The sequence below is a fragment of the Ipomoea triloba genome, chromosome 5, assembly GCF_003576645.1.
Source record: "Ipomoea triloba cultivar NCNSP0323 chromosome 5, ASM357664v1".
NCBI classification, from domain to species: Eukaryota; Viridiplantae; Streptophyta; class Magnoliopsida; order Solanales; family Convolvulaceae; genus Ipomoea; species Ipomoea triloba.
This window is the reverse complement of record NC_044920.1, coordinates 31,655,653-31,682,035: the sequence shown is the minus strand read 5'-3', so window position 1 is coordinate 31,682,035 and position 26,383 is coordinate 31,655,653. Positions and strand designations below refer to the sequence as shown.

The window sequence follows — 26,383 nt, the reverse complement described above, 5'->3', positions numbered from 1 at the left end:
GGGGGGGGGGGGGGGGGGGGGGGGGGGGGGGGGGGGGGGGGGGGGGGGGGGGGGGGGGGGGGGGGGGGGGGGGGGGGGGGGGGGGGGGGGGGGGGGGGGGGGGGGGGGGGGGGGGGGGGGGGGGGGGGGGGGGGGGGGGGGGGGGGGAGGGTAGAAGCAAAGAAGGTATGGATCTAACCTGTCTCTCATAAAACTCAATGTCATCAAGAACTAAGAGCAGGTGTGAATAGCTGGCACAGAAGAGATGAAGCAGACAATTAGTATCTTTTGATATGCCATCAGGACCCTTCCTTAGTGGTTCAATATCCCAGATATCAGAACAATGCTCATCAATTGAGTTAGAACCAGAAATTCCATCTGCCATGTTTGCAGTTTTTGATTCTGTTTGTGATTTTCCTGTGATTTTCTGAATTACATCAACCCATTTGCTGCCACTGTCTTTAGCAAAATGTTTTTGCTTTCCTGCAGACACTTCATGAAAATTGCTTTCACCAACTTTATTTTGATTTGAAGCACTCTCAGCAACATAATCTTTTCCAGGGAATAAATTTTTTTCTAGAGCACCCCACAAATTAGAAAGAAATCCAGGAGTAAATGATAGCATATTCAGAACTGGCAATGCTCCATGCACTGTATTCAGAGCTGAATATATTCTAAGCATGCATGAGTAATAATAAGCAACATCAAGCAACTCACAACATCTAGGAGACTCCATGCTGATTGCTGGCAGATTATCATCCTTCTTAACAAAAGTATCTTTGTTAAATGATACAAGTTTCATCAGATGCCCCTGCTGACAAACAGGCTTAAGAAGGTCCGAATATGACATCTTTAGGGATCCAGCAGTTGTCTCAGCCTCATGCAAAAAGTTATCAAGGGATTCAGCAGAAGTATGACAATCATCCAGGACTTCTTGGTCCTTTCTTAGCCATCCAACCTTTTCAAGCCAAGTCAATAGGTTCTCTGCCAGAGCAATCACAACATGTACATAGGATGCATGGTCTAAGCCAGGGGCAAACTTTCCAGAATCCAATGCATTCTTCTCACACATTGTAGCAAGGTATATAATGTTTGCCAGAGCCCAACCAACCTGTGGCATCACCCTGTTTTGGTGGGTAGTTGTCATCTTAACAGCACAAGACATTTCTTTTAAGATTCCCTCCCTTGACATCTGCCATCACCTGCCAAAGCTTATCAGTCCTTTCATGCTCTAACACCAATAAAGCAGAAGCAGCAGCAGCAGTACTAGTAGTAGTAGTAGTAGTAGTAGTAATAGTAGTAGTAGGATGGGAAATTACAGAAATTCCAGAAATTCAACAGATAATAATACTAGGATGGGCAATCACAAAAGTTCAACTGAAACAAAATCATGGAGAAGACAGGCATAACTAGAAAAAGTAATGCCATGAAAGCATCCTTATAATACATGAATTACTAAGTATTTTATTTTTCCCAAAAGTACAGACTTCTATGTCCTAGTCTGGCCAAGGTAGAGCTTATTGAAAAGGAGGCTTTTCTAAAAAGCCTTAACTGTGAAACTTCTTGAAAAAGAGCTTTTAGATTCTTATTGGACTTCAAAAGCCTTTTTCTTTTTTAGTGCTTGGCCTAGTTTATGCTTTTTGGCGTAGGTAAGCTCCAATGAGCTGTGGGCAAAACAAGCACTATGATTCTATGAATGGTCCAAAAAGCAGAAACTCATTAAGGCCACCTTGAGGAAAAAAAAAAAAAAAACAACTATTCTTCCACAATATATATCTGCTTATTCAATTTAATAGTATGATATGAGCAAAAATTGAAAGTAAGAATTTACCCTAATAAGATTGTGATAAAAATAGGAAAAAGATTCTTATTACCCAAACTTACCAGCAGAACCCTTAAACAAGCTGACAAAACAGACATATGTCTCAGAGCTGGTATTAGCACTGCTGGTAACTTTTGAGCAAACCAAGGAATTGTAAGTAGAAAAATACAAAACTGCTCGGCAGCGTTCTGCACTTCCTCTAAGCAATTAGTGTTTACAACTAAGCCTGCAACATGAAATGGCCGCAAAGCCAAAGTTGTAGCACTAGCAATGATCAAGAATCGATCATCTGCCTGGCCAGAACTAGTCACTTGAGAAGAAACAGGCGTTTGAAGTTTACAAATGTATCTCCGTACAGAACTGTACAAACAACTTTTCTTGCTTCCCATGAAATGAACTAAGTCTCTTATTGACATATTTGCAGCCTGGATATTAGCATTAATAATGCATTTCCAACCTTTAAGATCAGTCAAAACAACTGCCAAACGCAGTGCTAATGATGTAACAAAAATGTCTTCACCCCCTAGGCGGGAGTTATCAAATTCTGCTAGAACCAACAAGCAAAGGGAAATCAGCTTCTTTGATTGGTAAGTCCAAACTCTTCTTTCTTCAACATTTCCAAATGCCATGGAGCAAAAGTTTTCATCCAGATCTATCCATAAAAATGATAAATCAAAACCGTAACCAGTAAATAATTTTAACACACATTCTCTACTTTGTAAAAACTAGAGCTTCTTTACTAACTGGAGCACTTTTACTGAAAACTGGAGATAGATAACAGAAAACATGTTTACTTGCACAGTTTTTCAAAAATAGGAGAACACTTTTTTAACCTCTATCACTTACCCGACTATATATCTACTACTACCACCACATCCTCACCTTTATCTACTTACATAAATATTCATTACTATGACTACATTCATTATCATCTTCTCTTACTTATATTCTGTTATTCAATCTACTCTCATTTACTTATATAAACATAACGTATTTACTTACGCTTACCATCAAAAATTATTCACATTATCGGAATCTAAACCGATTTTTAGATTTTGGATGAACTCAATATATTATTGGTTTGGATATTTTTTACTTATGTTATATCCTAACATAATTTTGATCTAAATATCGGATATTAAAATTTAAAACTAAAGTAAACCAGCCCTAAACTTTTTTCAATTCATTTTTCCAGGAAAAAGAAACAATGGAAAAATTAGATTGAACAGTAAAAATTGCTACAAAGAAGATAAAGAACAAAAACACAATGAAGAAACAAATTAGAGGGAAATCAGAAGAGCATACTAGTCGAGTTTATGCTTTCCAAAACAACTCTGAAGCAAGTCTTCATGCAATCTTTGTCACTCTTTTGCTTTTTCGCCCCTCGATTCAACAAGAATGACATGAAGAAAATAAAAGGCCTCAAAATACTGCCAGATATCTGTATTTTAGTTAGAGGAACAGCAAGGTTATCCATCAATATCTCCCACTGATTCTGAAGTTGTAGGGCTATCAACTTTGTGGCAGAGTATCGCCGCCAAACTCTCTGCATATATTATTAGCAAAGTTTAAGATTTCAGGATTATAAAAAACATTGCCTGTTGTGAATACTAAATCTAAAGGTCAGTTCATTAAACAGCAAAGTAACACTAAATTCGGAATATATGGCACAATATGCATTATCAAGTGAAGTGGCAAATAAGCGCGCAGTTCAAGTAATAATAACGTGCCCCAAGCACAACAGTTTCAGTAATTTGGGAATTCAGCCCAACAAAACGAGATAATTAACCTGAATAAACACTGCAGCCGCAGTGGATTTTCGAATATAACTCCTAAGCTCTCTCTGGTGCGACACCTTCTCGAGAAGCGCATCCCTAGAAATCTCCTTCACGCTCGCTCCTCGCAACGAGACCTGATAGAGATCCACCGCTCACAAAATCAACCAAAATTTCCACACAAAAAAAAAATTTAAATAAATAAATCACATCACTTGCTAAAATGATGTAACTGCCATGAATTATCGAAACTGTGTCTACAAATCAAATCGAAATTTCAAGCTCTACCACTAATCACACACAGTATAAGAAAAAGGATAGATTGTATATAAACGAAACAGAGATCCAAATATCATTGCATACAAAGTGAAATAGGAACCTGATGTTTTCGAGGTTCGTCCATGGCGAGTTGTGATTTGCGAGGACAGTTGATAGAAAGAGTTATTTTGGGGCCGCGTATCCGCGATAGTATGAATGATAAATAACTCCAGTATAATCCAAGTACAAACAATTAAACAGTCTCAAGACTCGAAATAGAAAAAGCAGTACGGCACTTGTCACAAGATTATAAATATACTTGTTAAAAAAAGTACAGGTTTACACTTGAAGCAGAGTAATTATCCTTGTTAAAGAACAGGTTTTAACTTGGCACGAAGTAATTATCAGGGTTATACTCATTATCAAGAACAATGTTACTTATATTCAAAGTATATATTAAGCCAGACAAATAGGCTAGTCGTTATACCGTGGACCATGGTCCACAATGCATTGTAGATCATGAATCATGGTTGATACTGTAGCTGTGTTGAATTGATACTGCAGCTGTGTTGAACTGATACTGCAACTGTTTTGAAAGGGAACTGTAGTTGCGCAGAACAAAGACCGTGTCATCCGTCTAGAACTACCGTTGTGTTGAACTGATACTGCAGTTGTGTTGAACGGATAGTGCAGTTGTGTTGAAAGGATACTGCAGTTGTGTTGAACGGATGAACCGTCTCTGTTCCGCGCTACTGCAATTTCCTTTCAACACAACTGCACTATCCGTTCAACACAACTGTAGTATCAGCCATGATCATGGTCCACAATGCATTGTAAACCATGGTCCACAATATAATTTGCGCAAATAGACAATTAGGTTAGTAAGTATGGGATTTCAAGTTTTACTTCTCATATAAGTTATTTATTGATTTTTTTTGTTTGAATTAATTAGTTATGGATAATCTATATTGGTTTACATCTTCGTCATTCTTTGTCGGATTGTCTACTATACTAATAAGAGCTAAAGAAAGTTATGCCATGGGTAAAAAAAATGACGGTCAAATTATTAAATCAAATGGATGGTTCAAATTGTTTTTATTTATATTTTTCTTTGAGATTTCATAATTTATCCTTAATTATATGATTATCCGTTAAATTTTTCGTTAAATATTATCTTTTCCGTTTATATTCCGTTAACTTTTAACTTACCCATTAATTTCTATAAGTAAGGTCTTAGGTTCGAATCTCATTACAATCAAAGTTGGCATAATTGTTGAACATATATTACGAATATGTTAGAGTATATTATTCAAAAGTAGGTAACCACACTCTATTACTTTTATTAAATTTATTAACCATATGCATACTATTATTATTATTATTATTATTATTATTATTATTATGTAATGTCTTGTAGTTATGTTAGTACTTGGTCAATAATATGTTAGCTATAGAATAGGAGAGTTATGTGTTCACTCTCCTATAGGACTCTTCTTTGCATTGTAACAATTACAACAGAATATCGATTGCTCATCTGGTATCAGTAGTGTTAGGCGATCCTTTCTCCGACTATCTCAGCGAATGGCAAACACCACCACCTCCGTTGATTAGGCGGTCACCACCGCCGCCCAACCGCCGGCTGCCCCTTCAGTCCTCACCACCTCTAACCACCACATCTCCATTAAACTCACTTCCAGAAATTATCTATATTGGAGAACTCAAATCATCCCATTTTTGAAAGGGCAAAACTTTCTCGGATATTTGGACGGCACGCTCCCCTGTCCGCCGCCCACTCTCAGATCACCGACGCCGGCTACTACTTCCAGTTCGGCCACTGCCGTCGCCACGCCCAACCCAGCGTACCTCTCCTGGATACAGCAAGATCAGTCGATACATTCACTGATCATCTCCTCGCTAACGGACGAAGTGATGTATTTGGCGGTGGGGCGTGACACCGCGCAGGAGGTTTGGAATTCCATCACCACCGCCCTCGCTTCATCCACTCGATCCAGATGTCTCAGCCTCCTCGGGCAATTTCAGACATTGCGGCAGGGCAATTCTTCTCCGGCTGAGTATCTTGGTAAAGCCCAGATACTTGTTGAGGCATTGTCTCTCGCCGGCCGGCCACTGTCAGCCGAGGAAGCCATTCTATATGCGTTGCGAGGTTTGCGCCCAGAGTTTTGGGCGATGGCCTCTTCTCTCAACGTTGCCGGAACACCGATGACCTTACCACAGCTTGGCGACCACCTGCAAGCCCAAGAATTCATCCATGCGGATGATCTTCACCCTGCCGAGTCCTCGGTCGCTCCGGGCTCACAGGCGTTCTATGCTGGTCGCGGCCGCGGGAATCCGGGTGGTCGTCACAACTCCAATGGCAGAGGGCGGCATGGGCGAGGACGACACAGCAACAATCAGGGCCGTGGCAAGGGTGGAACTCCACGCTGCCAGATCTGTAGATCGCACGGCCACACCGCCGTAACGTGTTTCCGGCGATATGCAGACCGTCAGGAGTCCCAGGCGAATGTGGCTTATTCTGGAGATGGCACGGTCACAAATTCGGTTGATGCGTGGTACCCCGATACTGGTGCAACGTCTCACGCAACCCCGGATGATACTATGTTGGACCATTCGAACATCTATTCTGGTGGAGATGTTTTGAAGGTTGGCAACGGAACAGGTTTGGATGTTACTCGTGTGGGTCAATCGGTTATCCGTTCCCATCCTCACAGTCTTAAAATGTCTAATGTTTTATGCGTTCCTAAGTTGTCGTTACCTTTGCTATCAGTTTACCGGTTTACTAACGAAAATGATGTATACTTCGAATTTCACAAAAATTTGTTTCTTGTGAAGGATTGCAAAACACAGGCAATTCTGCTTAGGGGGTCCACTGCAGGAAGTATATACAAGCTTTTTGTTCCGAGGAGTCATTTTGCGTTTCTATCAGCCAGAACCACCTCTGTCGTATGGCACCAAAGGCTAGGCCACCCGCACAAACAAGCCTTAGATCGTGTCCTCCGGCTATGTCCAGTCATTCCAAATAAAGATAGTTCGTCTCCAGTTTGTGCTGCGTGTCAAATGGGAAAGTCGGCTCGATTTCCTCTAGATAGGGTTACCAAAAGTAGTAATAATGTACTAAATTTAATCTATACGGACATTTGGGGTCCGTCTCCTATTATTTCTGCTTCCGGTTTTAAATATTTCGTACTCTTTGTAGACGACTATTCAAGGTTTTGCTGGTTTTATCCATTAAGGCTAAAATCAGATGTATACAAAAATTTTGATGTTTTTCGTGTTATGGTAGAACGGCAATTCTCGCGTTCTATCAAGTATATTCAATCCGATTTAGGCGGTGAGTATCGCCGACTACATCAAACCTTTGAGTCGCTAGGTATCATTCACCGACAATCCTGTGCTTATACACATGAACAAAACGGCTAGGTCGAACGTCGGAATAGACATGTTGTCGAAACCGGCCTAGCCCTCCTAGCTGAAAGTTCAACTCCTTTTCAATACTGGGATTATGCCTTTGAAGCTGCAACTTACTTAATCAATTGTCTACCCTCATCCGCTATACACTTCGAAACACCATATTACCGTGTCCACCAGAGTCATCCACCATACACCTTTTTTCGGGTGTTTGGTTGTCGCTGTTTTCCGTATCTTCGGTCATATAATTGTCATAAGGTCGAATACAGGTCAGCTCCGTGTGTATTCTTAGGTTACCCAGTCTCATTTATGGGATACCGATGTTTGGACCTAAACACGGGTAATATCTTTATCTGTCGTCATGTACGTTTTGACGGAAGTGTTTTCCCTTTTGCTTTGCAGTCATCGCAACCACACACCACAGTACCTCAGAACAGCTCACCGTATGGGGTCGGCCCAGTTGTTGTAACACCGACTCCAATGCCACTTAATATGGCGCCTCCAGTGGGACAAGACACTGCTCCTTTACCTGTTGTTCAACCAACGTCCACATCTGACACAACGACCCCTTCTTCAGGCCAAGCTCAGACTACTTCCTCTGAAACTCAAACTTATTCAGGCAAGGTACAACAGGGCGGTCATGTTATGAGAACACGAAACAAGACTAAGGGCACGGGGGAGCAATTTTATGCTTTCAATGCTACAATAGACCCATCATGTTACTCTCAAGCAGTTGGTCACTCACAGTGGCGTGATGCCATGGACCAGGAGTTCAATGCCTTACTCCATAATCACACTTAGAAGTTGGTGCCACCAACACCTCACATGAATATCATCGGCTGCAAGTGGGTATACCGCACCAAGAGAAAAGCAGATGGTTCAGTAGAGCGGTATAAGGCTCGACTCATAGCAAAAGGGTTTAATCAGGTAGCGAGTGAAGACTTCTTTGACACGTTCAGTCCTGTAGTCAAACCAACTACAGTTCGGATGCTGTTTTCACTTGCCGTTTCCAACTCATGGACGCTACGGCAGCTTGACGTGCACAATGCGTTTCTTAATGGAAATATAGCAGAAACTGTGTATATGAAACAACCACCGGGCTATGAAGATCCTCTACATCCTGATCATGTCTGTCACCTGTAGCGCTTCTTGTATGGCTTAAAATAGGCTCCGCGTGCATGGTTTAAAAGGCTGCATGATTTTCTAGTATCTACAAGGTTCTCACCATCCAAGACTGATCTTTCTCTATTCTACTACTCGTCAAAATCCTCCAGAGTGTTCTTACTTGTGTATGTGGATGACATCATCATGTTAGGAAATGATGCCAGCTTGATTGATGATCTGCTTCTACGGCTCTCATCTGTTTTTAAGATCAGGGACCTGGGGACTCCGAGTTTCTTCTTAGGAATAGAAACACTCACTGACGGAAAAGGATTTATCTTATCTCAGAAACGATACATGACCGACATTCTACACCGTGCAGGCATGTCTGATTGTAAACCGCTGGCTACACCCGCAGCTGTTACTGCACCAGCCACTCCGTCACTTGAACCTTATGAGAATCCGACTCAATATCGCCGAATTGTAGGAGCTCTTCAATATCTTACTATCACTCACCCGGATCTGTCCTATGCAGTCAACCGACTTTGCCAGTTTATGCACTCCCTAACAGAAGCTCATTGGGCCTTGTTGAAGAGGGTCCTTCGGTATGTCAAGGGTTCACAGGAGTTCGGTCTGCGTATTGTGGCTTCTTCCAGTACTGACATACAGGCATACTCCAATTCAGACTGGGCTGGTTGTCCTATAGACCGAAAGTCAACAAGTGGGTATGCGGTTTATCTAGGTGACAATCTTGTGTCATGGGGTTCTCGGAAACAGCGCACCGTAGCTCGTTCGTCTACAGAGGCAGAATACAAGGGGTTGGCCGATGTTTATGCTGAGGTCACTTGGATAGTATCTTTACTTGTTGAGTTAGGCTTTCATTCGGGAAAACCAGCTACGCTGTGGTGTGACAATCTCGGGGCGACCTACTTAGCGGCCAATCCAGTGTTTCACGCTCGCACAAAGCACGTGGAAATTGACTACCATTTTGTGCGTGACAAAGTCGCGACCGGTGATCTCATTGTCAACTTTGTGTCAACACGAGATCAGATAGCTGATATCTTCACCAAACCCTTGCCGGCACACCGGTTTCAGTTTCTGCGGGACAAGCTCAACGTTGCGGCTATACAACCCTGCGCTTGAGGGGGAGTATTAACTATATGCATACTATTATTATTATTATTATTATTATAATGTAATGTCTTGTAGTTATGTTAGTACTTGGTCAATAATATGTTAGCTATAGAATAGGAGAGTTATGTGTTCACTCTCCTATAGGACTCTTCTTTGCATTGTAACAGTTACAACAGAATATCGATTGCTCATCAAATTAAATAAATTAGTAATTACGAAAAAAATAATACATATGTATTTATTTAATTTAGGCTAAAGTGTCATTCCGCACCATGAACTATATTGGATTATTCATGCCGCACCTTGAACTTTCATAACGTCCATTTCGATACAGAAACTATTAATTTTTTTTCATCTAGCATTTTTCACAGGTTACCAGGTTACTATGATGGCATGGCACAAGTAATTAGCTTATGTGGATCTTCTTTTTAAGTTAACGCAAAATTTTTAAGTAAACCCCAAAAATCAACGTCTCACGCTGCCCCTCCCCCGTGCCTTCAGCCGGACCAATGCTCACTATACCAAATCACCACAGCCCCTCCACAATCCACTGCTCCTCCCCTCCCTTGCGGCAGCGTGCGCCGAGCCCACCGACGACCTACTTAGGGGTGACCGTGCTTCGTTCTTCACGGTTCCAAGGTTACACAAATTAGAACCGGAACCTTAATAATATAAAGGTTCCGGTTCCAATTCAACCGGAATATATATTTTTTAGTATATATAATTATATATAATATATTTTGTTATTATAAAAACCATATTATAAATTTTTTTATTATTATTTTTGCTACTGCCTACTGGCAGTAGCTAAATATAATTTTTTTTATATATATATATTTACCTACTGCCAGTAGCTAAATGCCTAAATATAAGATTTTTTTAATTATTTTACGGTTTCGGTACCGGTTGTTGGGCTGGAAAAGGTTTAGAAGAAAATAAAAAAAAATTAAAAAAAAAAGAAGAAGAAGAGAACAAAAAAAAAAGTCAAAGTCAGCATAGATTACCTATAACTTGTAGGTAACCTGTAAAAAATGCTAGATTAAAAAAAAATAATGGTTTGTGTATCGAAATGGACGTTATGAAAGTTCAAGGTGCGGCATGAATAACCCAATATAGTTCAGGGTGCGGGATAACACTTTAGCCTTTAATTTATAATTCGATGTCTACAATGTTTTTATTCAAAAAAAATATTCATTATCAAAAAAATTTAAAAAGGGGTCACACTTGTGTGATACCGTCTCACGGATCCTTATTCGTGAGACGGGTCAGGTCGGGTCAAAGTACCATGCAAATGTCATACTTGTATGCTCAAATATCATACTTATATGCTCAAATATAACACTTATCAAAAATACAATTTTTGTTACTTATAAGAGAAAAAGTAATACATTTTTCATAATAAGTAATGTTGACAAGTGCCCCTTACTTATAAGGGCAAATATAATACTTTTGAGGAAAAAAGTAATACTTTTAAATTGAAATGTAAAAGTATTGTATTTTCCCTTAAAAGTATTACATTTACCTTATAAGTAACAAAAATTTTATTTCTGATTAGTATTACATTTGAGCATATAAGTATGGCATTTGTGCATATAAGTGTTACAATTGCATATTGACCCGACCCGACCCGACCCGTCTCATGGTGAGTCGGTCTCACACAAGTTTTTGCCATGATAAAAAGAGATATAATTTCATTAGTTATATTGTCTATATTTTCTACAATACAAAGATTCCTTACCTTCAAATTTATTAATTAATTATATTCACTACATTGTTCATTGTTTTTTTTTTTTACTCTATCTTGTAATTAAATATCAAAGTTATACTAAAAAATAATGTTATATATTTATTTACCAAGTATTATGTTAATAACATGGAAAAAAAATTTAAATAGTTTAAAGCCAACCATATTAACCATTTATGGAGAATTTATTGACAAAGAACGACATTCAAATAACATAATAAATTGATTTAAATCTCATTATTAAAAATGCCAATGTAGGGCAATAGAATATTGTAACACTTGATGCATTGAAAAGATGCTGAGACTACAACATTGTTAGAATCAATCTTTTAAATTCAGAAAAAGAAGAAATTTGAAAAATAGCTACCGCCATAGCATTCATTAATCTTGTATGTAAATTACATATTGTGCATTCTTTAAATATATTTGAACTAATATAAATTTACAATTCATTTCGTTTTCTAAAATTAACATGTTCGGATTAAAGACAAAATCAACATTGATCTTGACAGTAAAAATAATTGGTATATAGGATGTAGCCACTGTTTAAAACGTTTATGCACAAAGTGGCAAACTATTTAACAGCATGCATTGTGATGAAAATGCAACAGTGGGTACTCCAAGATTAGTATCAAATCAACAACAAAACCAAAAAAAAAAAAAAAACACACACACACACAAAATCAGGTATTATACTTGATGGTTTCCCGATCTTCAGGTGATCGGCCGGCGGGCCAACACTACCGGAAAATTACAAGAACGACAAATGTGTTTCAATATGAACTCTCAAATTGCTTAGTCTCCTCCCTCCTCGAAAATCTATCCCCTTCTAGAGGATTCGTACAGCTATATATCTTAGACACCTGATCGGTTACACATTTAATCTCCTAGTTAATGTTACAAATAATGGCTCATAAAACACATTTAATACTCATAATGATGGACGTTCGAACATAAATAGCCGTTGATTCCTTTAACTCCCGCCTTCATGGATCGTCTCCACAGAGATCCGTCGGAGCTCGACCAGTAACCTGATATACTCGGTCGGACAATTCCTTCCGGTCGACCGACCTCCGAGGGAGGCTGGATGGATCTTACTCAGGACATTGATGCTTATTGTCTTCATCTTCCTACCGGCCGACCTCCAAGGGAGTCGGGATGGTCCTTGAATGTTCAGGACATTGATGCTTATTGACTTCATCTTCCTACCGGCCGACCTCCAAGGGAGTCGGGATCGTCCTTGAATGTTCAGGACATTGATGCTTATTGACTTCATCTTCCTACCGACCGATTCATCCTACCAGTCAGCTTTATATATCATCTAGTCCCTCACTTTCCTTGGTTTAAGGAACCGAAGCCTAGGAAAGTACATTTTCCTGACAAAGTAGATCCGTATCTCTGTCGCATCTTTCCCTCCTTGTCAATTCCAATCGAAATCCCGAATTCTACTCGATTACCAAGAAATCTTACCAAATCTGTATGTTAGAACCTTCCTTATCCTGACAACCGTCCTTTTTGATCTTTATCCTTCTTGCCCTGTTCCTTAACTCATTCCCTTCTACTATAAATATCCTCCCCTTCTCGGGATGGCTTACCCTCCTTTGCTGAACACAATGAAGAAAAGAGATGCCGCAGATCCTCCTTCACGACGTTCCCTACGTTTGGCCGAACAGGCCCGGCAAGAAATGCTCCGTCAACGGAAAATTGCGCACGGCGGTCATGAGGTGGGAGATACCCATGAAGACCCTCTTCTCACCCCTTCAGATGAAGAGAAAGAAGCGGTGACCTTGTCACCTCCTAAGGCCGAGGTTAATTCCCCATTCAATCCCAACTACGACTCTGACTACCAAGAATTCTTAACGGAATTCTTAGCCGATGATTCCTTGAGGAATACTCCGCCAACCTCTCCTCTAGTAGCAACACCTGACACGATCTTCCCAGTAACTCCTTCAGCTGCTCTCGAAGTTGATCCTCCGTCTCCTCCTTCTCAAACCCCGTCCATGGTGTCAGCCGACTCCCCTTTTTAATATCTGCAGGACTTTATGTAGCCATAACCGCAAGCTTGCCAAACCCCCTAGGGCAATTTTGTAATCTCGGCTGGTCTTTAATGAATAAATGGCTCTCATGTTTCGTATCGTTCCAGACTCCCTCTTCAGGGAGGCATGGTTGACCGAGTGCCGACTCCATTTTCAAGACTTCGGCCTAACCAACACTCCAACCTTATGACTTCTTTCTGCACTCCCTTTTCAGGGAGGCACGGTTGACCGAGTGCCGACTCCATTTTCAGGACTCCGGCCTAACCAACACTCCAACCTTATGACTTCTTTCTGCACTCCCTTTTCAGGGAGGCACGGTTGACCGAGTGCCGACTCCATTTTTAGGACTCCGGCCTAACCAACACTCCAACCTTATGACTTCTTTCCACACTCCCTTTTTAGGGAGGCACGGTTGACCGAGTGCCGACTCCATTTTCAGGACTCCGGCCTAACCAACACTCCAACCTTATGACTTCTTTCCGCACTCCCTTTTTAGGGAGGCACGGTTGACCGAGTGCCGACTCCATTTTTAGGACTCCAGCCTAACCAACACTCCATCCTTATGACTTCTTTCCACACTCCCTTTTCAGGGAGGCACGATTGTCCGAGTGCCGACTCCATTTTCAGGACTCCGGCCTAACCAACACTCCAACCTTATGACTTCTTTCCACATTCCCTTTTCAGGGAGGCACGGTTGATCGAGTGCCGACTCCATTTTCAAGACTCGGGTCTATCCTTCGGAATCCGTTAATAGGCCCATGGATTACTTAAACGTTGCCACCGTTTAAACTTCGCGCCGATCGTAATTCCCAAAGGCAATAACTTCTTGCGTACGTTTCACGTCTCTTCGATGTGAACTCATTAAATCTAACCCTCCACGTGTCATCATCTCCATTTATCGTCCTTTGCTTATAAATAACGAAATTCACCGTTTTCTTTTTACTTTTTACTGTTTCACTTTCTTCCTCAAGCAATCGTTTTATCGGATTTCTACCTTCCGGCGCCACTTCGCTTTTCCGTTCAACTCTCCGACTAGTTTCCGGCGACCTGCAAGTTAGGCCTCCTCCCAGCCGTATCTTCTTTTGAACTCTCTTTCTTTGCCTCCGAGTCTGCCAAGTTGGTTTCTTTGTATCTGCTTTCCATTATGTCTTCTACACCCAGCCGCATTGGGGTTACGATAAACCCCAACACTTCGACCTCATTAAGCGCACAAGGCACCTCTTCCTCCGCTGCTCTAAACCCAGAGCCCATTCAGGCCATTGCGGCCTTACCCACTGACCTCCAAAAGCCTTCAGGCCAACTAGAGGACATCGGCCGTCCAGCGGGCCTTCATTCTAAAATTTCGGCCCGTGAACTGGAAGAGGCCCAGGATTTATTGGGCCCAGCGGCGGAAATCTATGCTTCTGGTGAACTTCATGTGTCTGAGCCCCCTCCTGGTGGGTTCGTGGGGGTGCACCTCCAGTTTATCCGTCACGGGAGTGTAATACCCCGAAATATTTTCTTCAAAAAAAAAGGGGAAGTTTAAATTTTATTTTATTCTAAGCATTGGTATGCTCAAGTTATTATTCATAGATATTCAGAATAATTTTTGCTAGTTAAAATAGTTGTTAATAAGCTGCGATCGTATGTACCGGTCAAAGAACCTAAGAATTTTAGGAGCTGGTGTTCGGACCCGATAGTCCTAGGAAATGGATTATTAGACACCATACTTTTATTCTTGAATTTCCTATTTAATTAAATTAGCCCATAGCAGCGAAAATTTATTTTGATCGTGCATCGCTAAATTTCGCGGTGTACCGAACCTAGCCCAATTTTAAGTTTCAGTCTGGGATAAATTTTTGGTTTCGAAAATTATTTGATTTAAATTAGTTTCTACCGAGAATTCATCTGTTTTAATCCCGATCAGTCTAGCTAAGATATTTTTCAAGATCCCACCATAAGTGAGTGACACTTGTCACAAATTTCTACCACATGTTAAGGAGACTAGTCAACCAAGTGGGACTAAGATTATAAAGCCATTTTTTTCCCATTTCCCTCATCTTGGCCGAAAAACACAAGGAGAAAGGAGAGAGAGAGATCACCATTTTCCTCCATTAAAGCTCTACTTCCATAGCCAAAAATTCCTTCTCAAATCTCAAGCTTTTCGGTAAAACTTTAATTTTATTCGGTAGAAAGCTTTATTTTCCTTCCTAGACCTTGAATCTAAGCTTAGTTTCTTAATATTTGTTGTTATGATGTTAATTTTTCTCCTAGGGTTTTGAGTAAAAATTGGGGAAAAGGTCCAAGATTTGCTCCTACGGTGTTAGTAAACTTTCTCGAGGTAAGGAATCCATTAAGTAGGTTAAGGTCACTTGAAATTGGATAATTGATTGTTGGTTGAAATATGATGAGATCTAGGTGAAAATATTGTGTACATGATTGTATGTATAGTATATATGAAATTGTATTTTGCATAATATATGGGTATAAATTGTTGTGTTGAGGAGATGTGGTAGTTAATATGCCTAAATATCTAAATTAGAGATGTTAGGTGTATTATATAATATATGTATGTACGTATAAGTATGGTGTATATTTATATATATATATACGTGTGATGTATGTATATATGTAAAACGGTGTATAGGTGCATATATGTGTATAAATATGGGTAGGTATGTAGAATTAAAATAAAATTGATGTATTATGTATATATATATATACATATATGTGATATATATGTTAACCTTGTATACCTATACGTATGAGTATTGTGGAAATTATACTATGCATATGGGTAGTATGTGAACTTTTATGTGAGTATGCCCAAATTGTGTGAGGCGTTATGTTGATTGCCTACATACATATATGAAGTATTATGTACATATGTGATGTGATAATGGAACAATGTGGGATAGTTACACTTATTTACCCCGGTGTACGGTAATTAGTGTATTATCAAAATGTTTTGAGAGATAAAACTTTTGGACAAAGTTAAGGGTGTTGAATGTTTTCAAGTTGGAACTTGGTTTTGTGGAATATGTCCAAAAAGTAATTTTTGACTCAAGGAAGATGAGGAAGAAGGAAAATTGTTTTCAAACCCTTAGTTTCTAGTAAAGTTGAGGAGGACCTTGATTAGCCTTCGGGTGGCTTAAAATGCCCTTTGCCCAAGGTTGTTATATTTAGTATGATCATTCATACGGAAGGAGCGAAGTCTATTCACCGGGTACTATATAACTCGTTTGGATGAGGTATTCCTGCGGGGGTGTGCACACTTAAAGTATAGTTACTCTAGAAAGTCCGGGTAGGTGTCGTTTCTATGGACCTAGTAGGGCCAGCTAGGGATCATTTTAACGAACCTTACGTCCAGGGGATCAATGTTAGACCGGGTGATGACCACTGAACCCGAGTTCGATGATCCAAGTGGTCAAGAGAGGGAGTCAAGAGAATACTTCAAAGGCCTCACGCTTTCTACAAAGAAACTAAGTGGAGAATTTCGTATGAAAATGTAGTTACTCTGTAGCTACGCTAAAGAGAGATGTGACGATTGTTTAAGTAATAAAGGGTGTTGATGAATCCTCTTTGAGAACAAGTTAGTGGAATTTCCCTATGAGGAAGCTTTTCAAGTACAGAGTGGTGATTTAAATGCGAAGTTCATAAAATCTTTTCACTACTTGTTTACATGCTTAAATGTTTAGTGATGCGTTGAGTAATGTGTTTCTTGTTAAGCAATCCCTTATCCAAAGATTTTCTATTGTTGTTCCATTCTTGATTATTACTGGCGAGAGCTATACTTGGTAACCTATTTGCAGGTAAAGTGTCAATGAGGAGAATGGTAGTAAAGGTTTTGTTTAAATATACATGTTTTGCAAACCTTTATTTAATTTTGGGTGACCCATGGATCCCTTACTTAGCCGTCGTGCTAACTACACTTCAATGTGTTTTTATTTAACAGATGTCATCTAGTGTGGGCTCCTGGAGCCCGATGAGCTCAGGGAGCTCATCTGAGTTTACCTTCCCGACTATGGACTATGATGACTACTCACAGTTTTTGATAGGCGAAGACCCCTATGTTCCTGGCTACGCTCCTGATCCACCTGTTCCTCCTTCTCGGCAGTATAGCCCTCCCCCAGCTTATCCATCTACACCCTCTCGCATTCCGGTTCGCAACTGGCAGCCGACTTTTCTGGATGATGCCCAAGCTAGGCATGGGTTTTATCCCATAGAGGTGTTAGAGGGGAGTGATCCCCTAGAGTTCGTTGTCTTCTATCACTATCCGTGGGACCCCAGTCCTTCGGAGTATTGGGATGAGTGGTCTATGGTGATCACTCCTTGCTACTTTTTGGATCATCTCACCTGGTTTGCGAGTGAGTGGCATCTAGTATGGGGAACGTACACCGGACCGGTGTACCACCGCTTGGAGTAGATGGTTGGTTGGGAAGGCTTTGGAATGACCTGTTTTGTGTAAATATTTTTTGTAGCCATAGTAAACTTAGTTGGCTAGTAAGTTTGTAAGTAACTTAAATCTTGGTGTTTTGGGACCCTAGTGGTCAACTCTGGTATATAGATATTCGTAGCTAATCTAGCTGTTTTTGTCTCTTTCTGCTGAAGTGAATATATGGTTATGTCAAGTGGAAAGTGTGTGTGTGTGTGTGTGAAGCAGTTTTCTTCTTTAGCTTGTGCATCTAGAGTGGACTCTACCGAGGTCGGACAGGGTTCAGTCTAGGTGTGGCGGTAACTACTCCAGATGTACGGCATAGCCGGGCCGGGGTGTTACAAGTTGGTATCAGAGCGGTTGAATCTTTGGAGGATAGATTGGAGTTTAAGCTGTGAAACCCTTGAACCCTAGTTTCAAGTTAGTCAGTTTCAAGTTAATTAAGTTTCGAGTCAGCTTAGGTTCGTTAAGACCAACCTAAGTCGTTATTCCAGCCTAATGAGTATAAGTTTCGGAGCAGAGCTGGAATGGAGACCAGGCAGCGTATGGTTTCGGTCGATGGGATGAAAATTCTGAAAGACTTGGGTGAGCTTCAAGTCAGCGTATGGTCGAGCCTCAAGGCCCTTAAAGCAGCCGGACTTCTTTCTGCCGGGGCAGCCCTTCCAGGTGACGAGTTATTCTTCTTTAAAATTCCCTCTTTATTGCTCACTTTTAATATACTTGTTCATAGATCCGGAGGAAGAAGAAGAAACAGAAGAAGAAGGTGAAGAAGCGGGCAACGAGACCATCTCTGGCGACTCTGTCACTCCCTCTCTCGCCTCAGAAATGTCTAGCAGTCACGCTGCACTGAAAGAGCGCTCTCGAAGCCTGATAAGCGCAAAGGATAGCACTTATAAGGGGTCTTTATTAGATTAAAGTGCATCGTTTTGACATCCGATTACAACAATTGCATGCATTTTAGCTCAAATGCGATCAATTTCTTCTAACAACATTTCTAGGAAGAGTTTTGAAGTATTTCACAGATTGGAAAGGGATTTGAAGCTAAAATAGAGCAAAAGACAAACAAGCCGAAATGCAGTAGCGTCCCACGCAGCCTCACACGCGTGTGGCTAGGCGTGGAATTATTCCAGAGAGCCACCACGCCGCTCACACGCGTGTGAACAAGCGTGGTCGGGCCAAGGGCCATTTTGGGAAATTTGTTCCTCTTTCTTTGTCACCTATATAAATCCCTTTTGCCCTAAACCAAAGGGAGAGCAGAAATTCATAGCATAAAATAGAATAGAGTAGATAGTGTTGGTCCCAAGGGGATGGGGTACAAGTCTAGAGGGGGGGGGGTTGGTCCCAAGGGGATGGGGTACAAGTCTAGAGGGGGGGGGGTGAATAGACTTGTATAAGATTTTGCAAATCTTTTCAACCTCTCGTGTGTATTGAAATTAGGATGTTTAGGTTCGATACCTCACGAGGTGAAGACAAAGTTTTATGCGCAGCGGAAATGTTATCCCCTTTTAGTTAGCACGAGTTTGAGTTAGTTCGAGAAGTGCGTTTATATGCAGTGCAATCGAGAGGTTAGCGAGAGATAAAAAACAGTAAGTAAATGCAAGAGAGATTTTTAAGTGGTTCGGCCAACCCGCCTACGTCCACTCTTCTTCCAGAAACTCCCTGGAAGGATTGCACTAAAAACTTCCCTTTTTAGTACAATATCGAGCGCTTGAGCTTTGATCACGAAGCCCGCCTCAAGCCTCAGGTTTTTCGCCCCGCTTCTTGTTACTCCACCTCTCGAGCACTTGACCTTTGATCACCAAGCCCGCGTCAAGCCTCAGGATCTTCACAAGACAGCTCCCAGGTTACTCTACCTCTCCAAGGTCTTTCTCCCCGCTTCCAGCTACTCCACCTCTCGAGCACTTGACCTTTGATCACCAAGCCCGCGTCAAGCCTCAGGTTTCTTTCACTCGGACAGCTGCCAGGTTACTCCACCTCTCTTGCTTAATCCAAAGCAAGGTGTTTTTGGTTGTCACAGTTGAATGTAACAGGCTCCAATCTGACCACAAGCTATCGTTGAATCAACTTCGATGTAGAGCAGCTTCGGTCACCTTCTGGATGTATAACAGTTTAAGCTTTGTAACTCTCTTGAAACACTAAGATGTGTTTTCTCGCTGTTTTGAATATCAGGATGATATTCCAAGTTGAGCACTTGCACTTGAACGTTTTAGACAGACACTTCTTAAGAATTTCGAACCTCTTTTCTTTTTAACTCCTTTTTCTCTCTTTTTCCCTTTTTTTCTTCTGTGTCTTTACGTCCTTATATATGAGAGTAGAGGAATAATTCCGTTGGAGGGAAAATTATTCCGTTTGAAATTTGTCTCCCATGCTGATCATGGGTCTTGCGTATTTTCAGCATATTTCATGGAGTGGTGATCTTGTAACTTGAACCTCTTTGTCTTGTAGTGAATATTCCATAGTTCACTTTTCTTGAGTCCATGCTCCAATTTTGTCTTTTGGTAAAAGTTACTCTTTTTATATTCCCATTATTCCTTGTTTGTAGGGAATCAGACCACTTCAGCATTGGTGCACCTTTTGACCGTTTGTGGTGGAAATCTGACGTGTCATCCATTTCCGCCCATTTTGAAATCTTCACGTTCGGCACCTCTTCATTATTCCATCTCCATGATATTCTTCTTCTCCAAACTTTAAGTATGACCGTCATTCAGCTTTGTTGGAGAATTGTTAGTGTATCGAGACCAAGGTTGATATCTTGATTGCTTAATGTCTCGAACTCAAATATCGAGAGGTCTATCTCTCGAACTCTGTTTATGTCTCGAACTGGATAACTGTATCGAGAGGTCCTACCTCTCGAACTCTGCTTATGTCTCGAGACTTAGTTGATGTCTCGCAGACCCTTATTCCTCCAGTGTTGTCCCATGCTTTCTTCTGATCTGTCTATATGATTACAACACACGAGACTTCTAAGATGTTCAAACAAATTTCCCTCAAGCTTAAATATTTTCCGAGTTGAGCTCAAAGTTACCCGGTTGTATTTTCGCTCTTGGTTTACTTGTCGAACTTACAGCGTTTTGCCTATGTGTCGAGACTTGGGGATTTCTACTTAACAGTTGGTATCATCAAAACCTATTACATGATGTTCCTAACAATTTCCCCCTTTTTGATGATGCCAACACTTATACTTACTCTATATGGCTGATTTGATAGAAAGAATTAACAAGGATTTTATTTTTCAGCGCATATGGTAAGTTTGACAAAATACTCTACTAAACCATGAATAATATAACTCACGCAACACCCCCAGCAAAAGATATATATGATTATAAAAAGGGAATGTTTACAAAGTAGAGTTTAGTAGACAGGATTGAAAGAAATAAGACCAAGAACAACATAGATATCAATACATTGAAATGAGATGGAGTTTGGACCACGAGAGCTTACTTCTTGTTGGCTTTCCTTTTCTTGTTAATGGCTTCTCGTGTCTTGATGGGGTCTTTCGGATTTACCAGGCTTAAGTATTCATCTGTGACATCTAGATGCCTGTAGTTCCTGTAGGCTTCCCCCACGAACTCACCATCAATTACTCCATCTTTCCACCAGGCAATGCATTCTTCTGGAGACATATTGCTGTGTGTAGATATCCCAGTGATTTTCAGAAGCTTGAATATCTCCAGAGTCAGAATTTGTTCAGTGTCTTCTCTGTTCCCAAACTTAAAGTTTGTCATGAGAAGATCTATCTTCCTTTCTTCTTCTGACTGTCGTTCTTGTCTTTTTCTTCTTCTTTCTCTGTCCTCTTCTCTCCTTCTCTCCATTTCCAGTGTACGCTGTACCCTTAGGTTTTCTGCCTGTTTAGCATCCTCCACTGCTTTGCTCATGATTCTTGGTATTTTTGGAGGTGGTCCAGCTGGTTCACTTGCTGCCCTTTTCTTGCCCGTTGTTTCCCCCTTCTTTTTCTCTTTCTTTTCCCCCTTGTTGGCATCATCAGCACGGGAGAGGAGGATGGACATACCTTCGAAGATTGCTTGAAGTTGGGCAGGCACTTGGTTCGACAGGTCATCGAGTATGGCCTTCATCACATCCTGTCGAAGTTCACTGGAATATTGGAAGGCTCGCAGCTCTGCTCGCATCTCGGCTAATTCAGCCCTCGCACTTGCAGCCTCTGCTCGAGCTACAGCGGCTTCATCAGTGGCTTTCCGTGCTGCATCCTCAGCCCATATCGCCTGTTCGAGAAGTTCGGCATGACGGCCTTGGGATTCACTTGTGCCATCAGCAGGCATTGCAGCATTGCGGACCACAGCGAGTATTCTTTCGAGCTGAGCCATCTTCTGAGATTGATCAGCCATGAATTGACGCACTTCGCCAATGAAGACTTCTTCGGCCTGTTGATCATAGTCAGAAGTAGGAGATGAGGATCGAGATGTACCTTTCGTCGGAGGGGACTTGGGTGCTTCCAGATTTCCACCCATGACTTGCAATTGCGAGTCCACCTCTCGATTTAACGTCTGAGGATCCACAGGGACACAAGGTTCAGAGCTCGAAGGTAGCTCCATGTCAGGTGCTTCCCGATTTCCACCTGAGGGATGGATCACTTCTTGCTCCTCACCTCTCGAACCTGGAGCCTCAGCTTCAGCAACTGTGGAGATAGGGTCAGCCAGAGAGTGTTCTTCGGTATTGGACGCTTCCCTGTTTTCATCCAATAGAGGTTCCCCCTCAGCATCACCTCTCGAACCAGTGCTGGGAACTTTGTCATCTGCTGGTGAGGTTGGAGACGTAGTGTCGACAGGTGCTTCCTGGTTTCCACCTTCGATGTTATCATCAGTACTCCTCGAACCAGCAGGACTTGGGGCATTCTGCTCAAGTTGCTCATTGTGTTGCTCTTCGGTCTGCTCCGATGAGTCTGGGATGATGATTATTTCAGGAGCAGTAGTAAAACCTGGCAGTGTGAGCAACGGAACTTCACCCTCTCGAATTGTCTGTGCTTCATCAGTAGTGGTCGAGGGTGTGGACTCAGGTGGTGGCAAAAGTAGAACGGTGTTAGGTGCCACTTGAAGTGCTTCAGAGGTCTCGGATTCACCTCTCGAAACTTCTACCTGTTCGTCCAGAGCAGAGTTGCTGACTTGGGACAGTGGGATTGCGGCTGTTGCGATATCATCGTGAGCAACCCCAGAGGTCTCTCCTGGACCTCTCGTGAACTCAACGTTCTGTCCCAAGGAGATGGCAGTGGCGAGCCTGATATCTTCTCGAAATTGTGCATCAAGTTCTGGATCCTCCTCAGGCTCAACCTCGGTTTCTTCAGCTATTCCTTTGCCCTTATCAGTTCTTCCACTGTTCAGTTTAGCCACTCTTGTGTCGTGGGCAAGGTCTAGGAGATGATGAGCTGGGATCTCGGAGATGCCCAACCACTGGAGTGCAAACTGCTCTTCTGCCTCCATTTCGGCTGCTTGAACCATCAATTGAGTGAAAGAACTGGTTCTCCAGTTGATCCACCTGATCACCCTGGAGAAGTCATCAAGAGTGGGTGCTTCCATTGCCAACTGAGTGGAAACTTCTTCATATAAGTCATCCCGCCCATCAGAGATGATTTCAGTGGCAGAGATTGCTTCGTCTATCTGAGCCGTGATCTCTCGACTATGCTCCAAGAGATCATCTCCCATCCTGACTGTGTAGTCTGTCTCTCGAACCATCTCACGTGGTTCTTCTGCACCCCCTTGTACTGGATCACTGATCCCAGTACCTTCAACCTCTCGAGCCATCTCTCGAGATAAACCAACAAAGTTAACATCTCCTTCAGCATCATCACCAGCGTACAGACCGACAGAGAAGGCTGCTGATAGGGACCTGGTAGGGGATACTCTCTCAACCTCAGTGGCCAGTGTAACCTGAGGTTCCCCCTGGGCTTGTGCCCTGTCCTCAAACGGTACTTGAACAACAGAGGGTGTTACCTCTCGGATCTGGGTGACAACAGCAGTTTTGGTTTTCCTAGCCCTCTTTGGCAGATGAACCCTTTGTATCAGTACATCGAGAGGTTCATCATCAGAATTCTTTCCCTTGGTTTGGGCTTTCCTTTTGCCCCTTCCTTTTGGCTGTGAGGGAGAAGGTGCAGCCTTAACACCTTTAGTTTTGGGGACTAGAGATTTCGTCCTACCCATATAGGTATTTCGATGAATCTCTTTTCCCTCCCTCAGTTCGAAGCCCTTCAAGCTTAAGAGAAATTGCACAACAAAGCCGAAACCAACCTTTTTACTGATCGACAGGTTGGCGTTGGAGACTGAGCGCATCACTTGCTGTTGAAGGAAGTTGAAGATAGTATGTGCCCAGTCCAGCTTGTTGTTGTTCCAAATGGCATGGAGGATTTTGAGGAGGTCTAGACTAACCTCGTCAGTTCCGGACACTTTGCCGAGCACAAACTTCATGATTAGGTCGGCAGCGAGAGCAAACCTCTCCTTTAGGTGGTACTTGCGGAGGGCAGAGGATGCTCTGGGTGGTGCAGTCGCTAGTCGGATTTTCTCCCAGAAGGCTTGCTTGTCCAAGTCGTAATCCGATAGATGCTTGACTGCTTCCTCCGATGACGCGAAATCAAATGCCGCTCTGAGGTCACCTACAGATGTTGTGATGGGAAAATCATTAAAGCGGCTTTCGATTTTACCCTTCGTGACCTTGGCATTTGCGAACCATTCTGTGAAGTCGAGGGGGTGAACGGTCCCGTAGTCGTGCGTCATGTATTTCATCAGTCCTGCTTTCTCAAACTTCTTCAGGACTTTTTCCGCCATTTTTGGATTAGGGGAGTTGGTGATGAAGCCATTTCTGTCAAGGATACTCCCCGCCTTGACTTGTTTGATCTGAGAGCGAATGTGTAGCAACTCCCTCTGATATGCGTCGGAAGATGAGGTTGATGTAGAGGATTCGGACGCCATTGATGAAGGTTAGATGTTTTGGAGGGAATGTGTACTGCGTTTAGTATTTGGGGATTTTGGGTAAACGGTTTTAGCTTGAATCCGGGTAAAGAAGAAGGATTTGACTTTTATATCGTGTGGATTCGGGTTGGATATATGGGTAGGGTTGAGAGCTTGACCCAAGGAAGGATACCGGTTTTCTTTAAGGAAGTAAAAGGTCAGAAATACCCCTAGTAACGGTCAGCGTATATGAAAAATAAGGGTATTTTTGGTAAATTAACAGAGCGGTTTTAGGTTCAGGATAGTGGGGTAATAAAGAAAAGTAACTATATGATCATGCTCCCACTAATCAAGATAACTCCCTTAAGTGCGGAAAACCGCCAGTAACCGATGACCACGTGGCTAGCATTAATATCCAAAGTTAGCCGTTTCCTTCATGTATTCGTTGAACTTATCGGATTCACCTCTCGAAGGTGAAATGTCTTCCACATGAGTTTAAGGATCTTCCCCCTGAGTGATTGATCCCTAAACCTCCTTATTCCTCCGTCTTGATCTGGTTAAGGATCTTCCCCCTGAGTGATTAATCCCTAACCCCCCTTATTCCTCCGTTCAGAGATATCAGTTTGTTTCTTCGAGACATAACGTATATAGACAAACTGATCGGGTGACCTCTCGAACTACCTTTCAAACACAGATTGCGAGAGAGACAAGTTTGATTCATCTAAAAGATATCACTTGGAACATATCCTTAAGTTCATTTAGTGATTTCCAGATACATTACATATGAATCAATATCCTATTAGATTCCTTAGAAACTTTTGTTTGGCCTTGGTCAGCCTAATAGGAATCTATCGTTAAAGCAGAAACTAGCCATCTAAAGTCCTATTTGTCTAATAACAGAACTAGGGGTGGCTATTCCCTTTTCTTGTTCTCCTCTCCGGAGCTGCTTACTGTAGTTGGGAGTGACCATCTTCATCGCTAATCCTCTTAATGTCTTTGGATTAGGTATGATCACCCCTTTGGCTGCTGCAGACCTCAGAAAGTCCCATCTGGTCTTCCTCTCCATTTCCCTTGGTTCTCCATTTGGTTGAGGAAGGCCCTTTTCCAGAATGTGCAGCAGTAGGAGTCCCTCTTGTGCAGGACTCTTCTCCCGATTCCAGTATCCCATCGTTGTGGATCTCCTCGCATTTGGGGATCCATTCACCTTGGATGAGAATAGGATTCTTGCTTGGATTATCAGGAAGCTCCGCAATCTGTTCACCCTTCGTAGATTCTGGATAGTTTTCTCCTTGAAAATCTTTGGACTTGACTGCCGGTTTCTTTCCTCTATAAAAGAATGGAACATCATCTTTTCCTTTCTTTTTCTCCATGGGAAGTTGATGATATGAACTTCTGAAAGAAACCCTCTTATTTATAGCCCAATAAGGTTATCACTTTTGAGTCACGGGATGCAATATGAATGACCATTCAATGCTTGTGTAACTCCAAAGCTGCCATAAAGTTGATGAAACCGCCCCTCACATGCGAAACAGTTCATGGCACTAAATACAAGAAGATAAGAGTTGACCATTCATTCCAATTCTATCATTCCCAATTCTAACCTTAGTTGAGAGAATCTATTTTCACATAATGCTTTTGTGAAAATATCTGCTAGTTGCTCCTCCGTTGCAACATATTCCAAAGTGATGTCCTTTTTCTCAACGTGGTCTCGGATGAAGTGATACTTAATATCAATATGCTTTGTTCTGGAGTGTAACACTGGGTTGTGGGTGATGGCAATAGCACTTGTATTGTCACACAT

General features: G+C 41.9%; 2 protein-coding genes across 4 annotated transcripts in view; one reads left to right on the top strand and one right to left on the bottom strand.

Annotated features, from left to right (window-relative positions):
- Positions 1–4,096, bottom strand: part of LOC116019632 (E3 ubiquitin-protein ligase UPL7) — a 10,109-nt gene extending 6,013 nt beyond the window's left edge. For all 3 annotated transcript variants that reach the window (XM_031259905.1, XM_031259906.1, XM_031259907.1), the window contains exons 1-5: positions 3,956–4,096; positions 3,591–3,713; positions 3,107–3,347; positions 1,864–2,453; positions 179–1,171 (exon numbers count right to left, since the gene is read on the bottom strand). In XM_031259905.1, the coding sequence (XP_031115765.1) occupies positions 179–1,171; positions 1,864–2,453; positions 3,107–3,347; positions 3,591–3,713; positions 3,956–3,979 (1,971 nt within the window). In that variant the 5' untranslated portion in view covers positions 3,980–4,096. The remainder of the gene's footprint in view (positions 1–178; positions 1,172–1,863; positions 2,454–3,106; positions 3,348–3,590; positions 3,714–3,955) is intronic.
- A 3,989-nt stretch (positions 4,097–8,085) lies between these two features.
- LOC116020577 (uncharacterized mitochondrial protein AtMg00810-like) lies at positions 8,086–9,504 on the top strand. Its single transcript, XM_031261046.1, has 2 exons — positions 8,086–8,388; positions 8,494–9,504. The coding sequence occupies exons 1-2, from the start codon at positions 8,086–8,088 to the stop codon at positions 9,502–9,504; spliced, it is 1,314 nt and encodes a 437-aa protein (XP_031116906.1).
- The last annotated feature ends 16,879 nt before the right edge of the window (positions 9,505–26,383 follow it).

Coding starts and splice junctions, on each gene's coding strand:
- LOC116020577 (XM_031261046.1), top strand. CDS start 8,086: ATGAATATCATCGGCTGCAAGTGGGTATACCGCACCAAGAGAAAAGCA. Junction 8,389..8,493: donor ATCCTCTACATCCTGATCAT/GTCTGTCACCTG, acceptor TCACCATCCAAG/ACTGATCTTTCTCTATTCTA.